At 38.0% G+C, this 6,809-nt stretch overlaps 1 protein-coding gene across 2 annotated transcripts in view; it reads left to right on the plus strand.

The window, feature by feature from the left end:
- wdhd1 (WD repeat and HMG-box DNA binding protein 1) overlaps positions 1–6,158 on the plus strand; it is a 28,781-nt gene extending 22,623 nt beyond the window's left edge. For both annotated transcript variants that reach the window (XM_032561436.1, XM_032561437.1), the window contains exons 19-26: positions 643–860; positions 1,951–2,069; positions 2,150–2,206; positions 2,485–2,516; positions 2,599–2,763; positions 3,096–3,232; positions 3,315–3,450; positions 5,830–6,158. In XM_032561436.1, the coding sequence (XP_032417327.1) occupies positions 643–860; positions 1,951–2,069; positions 2,150–2,206; positions 2,485–2,516; positions 2,599–2,763; positions 3,096–3,232; positions 3,315–3,450; positions 5,830–5,997 (1,032 nt within the window). In that variant the 3' untranslated portion in view covers positions 5,998–6,158. The remainder of the gene's footprint in view (positions 1–642; positions 861–1,950; positions 2,070–2,149; positions 2,207–2,484; positions 2,517–2,598; positions 2,764–3,095; positions 3,233–3,314; positions 3,451–5,829) is intronic.
- The last annotated feature ends 651 nt before the right edge of the window (positions 6,159–6,809 follow it).

Raw genomic sequence — 6,809 nt, forward strand, 5'->3', positions numbered from 1 at the left:
TCTTCAGTCTGGTGCTTTTGTCTCAGCCAGATCTTTTCTGGAGGACAATTTTGTTTACAGAGACTTCATAATTCACTGTTTTAGTTGTCTCGGTTGTTTCATTTATTTTGGAGGTTTAAAATGTCTTCTAGCTCCAGTTTAAATGTTCAGCAGAATTTAAGGTTTATTGATCTTTGGGAATCTGTTCTGGCATTATTGCCATAGTTGAAAATGGTTTCAAAACAATATTATTGTTTATCGCAACAACTGCTGGGACAATTTATCCATCCAGCAAAATTTATCGTGAGAGTCCCATATGCTAATATATACTGCTGTATGCGCTGTACAATGGCTGCTGGAAAAGAAAAGTGTTTTGTTGCCTTCATTCAGAAACCTCTTGCTGCATTTTTCTTGGTTGTACGGGAGGCTCCACTTCTGCTTTTCAAAGATTGTATAATTGTTTGGCATCTGTTTGAAGCCATTTTTAGTAAAATGTAAACTTTGAGTTGCATTTTAAAATGACAAGAGGCCCTAAAACACAGAACTGAGCAGACTAAAATCTGCTGAAGGATTTTGTGAAAAAGATTAATAAACATGTTTTGTATCGATCCAAACGGTTCAAGGAAGCATGACGGGTCACCGTTGACTCGTTGTTTGTTCCAGTTGTCCTGTAAACTGGAGCGGGAGTTTCGCTGCGTGGAGCTGGCGGAGCTGATGACCCAGAACGTGGTGACTCTGGCGATCCGGTACGCGTCCCGATCCAGGCGGATGAACCTGGCGCAGCGGCTCAGCGAGATCGCGCTAGAGAAGTCGACCCAGCTTCAGGAAGACGAGGAACCCGAAGATGAGCCGGAGTTCACCAGCGACAGACGCACCTCGGGGTAAATCAGAACACATCGCTCCCTACGGCGGAAACGATTAATCGATTATTAAAATAATCGTCAACTAAAATTGTTAGCTAGAGTGTACAGGCTCAAAAAAGGCCTTTTGCTGAACGAACAATTTATTCAGAGCAGTAATTAAACTAAAACTTTATGGAAAATAAATATATTTTGGATTTTATATGAAAAGAAAATGTCATGTAAATTTGTTCTACCCAGAACTCAAGTGGCAGTTTTAGCTTCATCCGTTTCAAATTACTGTAAAAAATTATCCTACTAAAGCACCATTTGCTATAAAATGATTAATCAATCAAAAATTATCAGTAGATCAGCCCAATGCTGCATTTAGTCAAGCAGAAAGGTCTGACTTTTCACACAATAGAAATATTTCTTAGTTGCAGATGCATCTTTTCCTACAAATGAGTTTTTCTCTAATTCCATTTTGGTAATTGATTATTCTGACAATCGATTAAATGGATAATAAATTCAGTCTACGTATTTTTTTCATTTAACCACTTAATCCTTTCTATACAATATTTAAATTACATTAAAAGATTAAAGTAAACAAATCAATTAGATTTATTTTAGAAAATTAGGACCGAAACAATTAATCAGATTAACTGCACTTATTTAGTAACTCATTAATCGTTAACTGGAGTATACTGACAAAAACATTATATTCAGAACAGTAATTAAGCCAAAACTGTATAAATAATATATATACATTTTGTGTTTAAGATTAAAGAACCTTTGTCTGTAAAAATGTTTTACCCAAAACTATTTAAGTGGCAGTTTTATCTTCACCTGTTTCAAATTCACTAAAGGAATGCTGTTATTGCATTTTAGTTAAAAATTTATTGAATTATTTCCTAATTTGCATCTTTATTGTATTTTTAATATAATGTAAAAAGTTAAATGAAAAATTTGCAGAATGTGGCCATTTATCCAATTAATCGCCAGAACAATCGATTAATCAAATAATCGTTAGTTGCAGCTCTGGATTAGATGGTCTGTAATCTGGAAGAGAACAAATGTTTCCAGTCTGTTTATTTTCTATATCCATAAACGTCCTTTAACTTTATTTGGCCAGTTATCGGCAGAGCGAACCTTACAACACGAGGCAGAATGAGGAGGAGGAGGATGATGAAGAAGAAGAGCGAGTGGAGGAAGAGGACAGAAGGGAAATGGAGACCGAGGAAACTAAAAGACGTGAGTTTTCACCTCCTTTCCTCTGCTAGTTCTTCCCAAACCGTGGATGAGTCCAGCTGACGGTTCCCTTTGATTCTCAGGTTTGAATCCTTTCGCTAAAGAGTCGGGTTTACCTGCGAAGCCGTCGCTGACGCCAGGTGAGTCCAGGATGCAGGCGACCGCCGGCGTGTTGTCGCTGTTTGCTAATTTCAGTATCGTCTGTCTGTGGATAAATTACTTCAGACATGTTGAAATAAAACTCTTTGGTTAAAATAAAAAAATTATCAGTTTATTAAGTGGCTTATCAAAGTTTTACATCTGCATTGCATCAGGAAACCAAAAAAAAATATCTTTACCCATTTATATGTCCATTTATCCATCCATCCATTTATCCGTCTGATCAAAATTCCTGAATCTTTGCTTCTTTCTGATCCAGTTGGTCGAGTTGGAAGATCAAACCCCTTCAAGGTGAGAACCGCAGCGCCTTTCTTCACCAGGTTATGTTTTGTAGTGTAAACGTTAAACTGCGGGTTAAATCCGATGCGTTCAGGTCGCTGATTCTGGCAAGCCGACGTCTTCGTCCGGACAACCTCGAGCGTCAAACATCCTGGACAACATGAGGTCCAGCAGGAAGCTGGCGCCGCTCAGCGGGTCGGCAGGAAAACCCAGCAAAGGGCCCGTCCTCAAGCCGCTGGCTCCCAGAACCAAAGCCAAGGTAACTACGGCTGAAACGATTAATCAGGATTAATCGATTATTGATCAATTTATTAAGCTGTTTCTAATATTGTTAAAGACTTGAATAAGCATTTTTATTCAATTATTTGTCAGATTAATCCATAAATAAAAGAATCGTTACTTGCTATCCTAAAGGTGACATCATCATCTTTAAAATAAATAATATCTACGACTTGTTAATAGCTAAATTTAAATAATATGGATCATATTTTAGTGTTTTTTAGGACTTTAAACAGAAGTTATGACATTTTTTATCTGTTTGAGAAAAACAGAAGGTCTTTAATTTTTATTTCTTGTGCTTTTCTCCGACAGGCTCAGTCAACTCTGCTGCAGATCTCCAGCAACAAGATGCCCAGTAAGAAAACTCCGGAGGCCGCGGAGCCGGCCGCAGATCTGCAGAAACAGCCTGACGTTGTAGCGCCACCTGCAGAAAACACAGAAAATAAGAGGTGGAGTATATTAAAAGAAGAGCAGATTAGTGAAACTTCTGTGTTTAGATAAAAGAAAAATTAAGAAACTCTTTGTCTTCAGGCCAAAAACGGGCTTCCAGCTGTGGCTGGATGAGAACCGGAAAATCATAATCGCCGATAATCCGGACCTGGATGAGACGGACGTCATCAAAGAGGCGATGGGACGATTCAGGACGATGTCAGCAGACGAGAGACTGGTACAAAAATATTAATTAAATTTATCCATAACCTAAAGCGAGACATGAGAGAAATGGTGACTGAAATCACCAGAGAGCGTATTGCCTCTGTATGAAAGTGGAACTAAATATTCCTAGTAGGGGAAGCACGGTGGGGTTAGTGTTGTGATATGGGGTTACATCATTTCTGAATGTTTTTATATGGCATCAGTGATTTCTGTTATCTGGAGAACAAAAAGCAGTTCCCTGTTTTAGTGACTCCAACTATATTTTAGCTAAGGTTAGCTAAAATGTTGCCAGTAGCATGTGGGCTTTCGCTATTATTTTGACTAACATTGACTCTCTTCATCCAGTATGCTAACCATGGCTATTTTATCAATATTAACTAAAATGCTAATTTTTGTGTTGCTGTTGGCTAACACTAGCATGTTGAGGTACTAGCATGATGACGCCAGCAGGATGTGAGCTCGCACCATTCAGTAAGCTAACTGTAGCTGCTTCATTAAAATTAGTTAAAATGCTAATTCTAGCTATGATGCTAACATTGCATGAAGGTTATCAAAAGCATGTTGACTCATTATTGGCCCCAAAAAGTTTTTACTAAGGTCCACCTGCATCTGCTTTTGAATTAAAATTACTGGAAATTTGTCTTACTTTTTACTATTAACTCCTTAAGTGCCACCCTCAAAATGCTTCCATGTAAGTCAAAGTATTTTAAGTCAAAAGTATTTTGACTTGTAAGTCACTGTCATCATGGTAGCTAATGGGTTAAAAAGAAAGTGAAAATCATGATTATTAAAAGATGGAAACATGTGTATACTATTAAGCAGAGAAAGAAATGGAGAAATATGCACCATTCTTCTGAGGGCCACAAAAAATCAGTGCCCGGACCACATTTGGCCCTCGCGCCTCACTTTGAACATCCCTGGTTTAGACTTTCTACAAGGAAATTTTATCCCCTACAGGTAAAACATGTAAATACAGAGTTTTAGACATGAATTAATTATATGTAAATCTTTTAAATGAGCACAGCTAAAGAATATTTCCAAATTAAATTCATTCAAATGTTGGCTTTTTGGACGGTATCACCGACGGTCAGTAAGGAGGAAAAACGAGGGCAGCTGTGTCACAAATGAGTCGCTTCACCTTTTCATCTTCCTGCTCCTGACCCTGCATACATCATGTCCGTCAGCGGGAAACCGGATCATTCGGAACAGAAAGCGAAGAGGAGGTGGAGAGGAAGATGAGGAGGATGAAGAGGGTCGTTGCCTGGGAACCCGACGATCCTGTGATGATGCTTTCAGCTGGTTGATGTTCAGGAGAGGAGACGACATTTCTTTTTATCCGCTGTTTTGTATTTTAGGGGTTTCTTGGATTGGATACTTTAAATTTACTGTATTTATTGATACAAAAAAATTAACAAACACTTGCATTGGATCACCTTGACCAGCAGGGGGCGCACAGCGTAGCAGAGCGCTATTATCCTACAAACCTTTATAAATATATCTGGTTTAAAGAAACTAAGAGAAAAACAAGAAAGATCCTCAGAAAGTCTGGAAGCTAAATAAATTACATTTGCTTTAAAACTTTTTTATATTTACTGTATTTTACGGCCATAAGTGTCAAATCATAATTTTTTATTTCTGGTTGTGTATTTTGAAGGTTTCCATGTTTTTGTCTGGAAAACTGTAGAATTTGGTTTCAATTCCAGATCTGGATGACTGTTGAAAAATATTTTAATTCTAGACTTTATTCCTGATCTATTTATTCAAAAGATTTTCAATCAATCTATTTATCCGTCCGTCCGTCCGTCCGTCCGTCCATGAGCTTCTTTTGCTTTTATTGAACTTTTTATTTTACCAGGGAAATGTTTAAAATTCCAAATTTCTAATTAAAATTGGAATTCATCGTAAAATTAAGTTTTAGCTTAAAGTTTTATTGAATATCAACCAAGAAGTGAAAAAATGACATTTGATTCAGACATCTGTGACCCCAAGGTCAGATTAGCAACAATCCGCTGCTTTTCATGTCGGACTGGTTTGTTACTGTTAACGACAGCTGCTGGACGTGTGTGTGTGTGAGCGCGCGCGTGTGTCTGTGTGTGTCTCCACTCAGCGGCCTGATGATTCATCCCAGATCTATTACGTCTAGGAAACGCTTCCTTTTGTCTCTGAGAGGAGAGAGAAAAAATAAAATCACGAGGGGGAAGAGAGACGCCGCCTGTCAATAGTGATTAAACATGACAGGATGCAATTTCCAGCCGCACGCCTGAGTGTCCGTGTGCGCTGTTAGTCATCGCCGCGCAGGTGTTCGCCGCCTGCGTTGGACGATGAGTAGAAATCTCTGCGTTTTTGTCCCAAACTGCAATTAACGTGAGCGTCTTGGTGTCTTCTGTTCCAGTCGTGGACAGAAAGAGCGAAAGGACAAAGCGGAGACGCTGCAGACGTGAAGAAAAGAAAGAGATCAGAAAACGAAGCGGTGGAGAGCGATGAAAGTAACGCCAAAAAGAAGTCGTCGTCGCTGGATCCGTCCTCCAAGCTGTCTGCGTTCGCATTCAGCAAAAACTGAAAGTTTTACCCATGAAAAATGTGGAAAAAGATGTTTTGAGACGAGTTATTTGTTTCTGTGTTGGATCAAACGAACCAGATTGATAGCAATCTGGTTCTTTTTTATATTCAATTTGTAAAAACTTTTCTGTATTTTAGCAATTTAATAAATATTAAAATTCAGACTTAGTGTGAATTAATGGTGTTTTTTGATGCAAATTAACAGTGCCTTTTGAAAAATACCCAACATTTTACATTTTGCACCTTTTTGTACTTTAATTTGTGTCTAACCTGCTTCTAAAAACAACCCCAAAGAAAAAAACACACAAGCCAGTTTTTGGCAATAAGTTAGGGGTTTTTTGGTGTCTGGAATATGAGCCGTTTCAAAATCATTTGGAATACAACGTCACAAATCAGCAAGCCTGTTACCTGGCAACCCCAGCCTGTTACCGGGCAACTGTTTGTCAGGTTCTGAACGTGCATCAGAATTTTTGGGGGGAACAAATTCAAATTTGCTAGAAAAAAATATCTTAAATTTTCTATAATTTTTTTTAAATTTTAGTTTGAAATACCAAAATATTTGCTTGAAAAAAACTAAAATTTTGAGATTAAATTCCAACATTTACCTGGAAAAAAAAAAAAAGGTTTTAAAAGTTATAAAAATTGTTAGAAAAAAGATTTTTTCACTTTTGAAACTAAACTTTGTTTTTTTGTTTTTCTAAGAACCTTAGTGGTTATGAATGCGTTAGCTCCACCCCCTCCCAATCTCCTCAGCCAATAGGATCGCTCCCTGGATTATCCGGCGGTTATAAAGCCGGTGCTGAAGCTGAGCGG

Source organism: Xiphophorus hellerii, chromosome 4 (assembly GCF_003331165.1).
Source record: "Xiphophorus hellerii strain 12219 chromosome 4, Xiphophorus_hellerii-4.1, whole genome shotgun sequence".
In the NCBI taxonomy this organism is placed as follows: domain Eukaryota; kingdom Metazoa; phylum Chordata; class Actinopteri; order Cyprinodontiformes; family Poeciliidae; genus Xiphophorus; species Xiphophorus hellerii.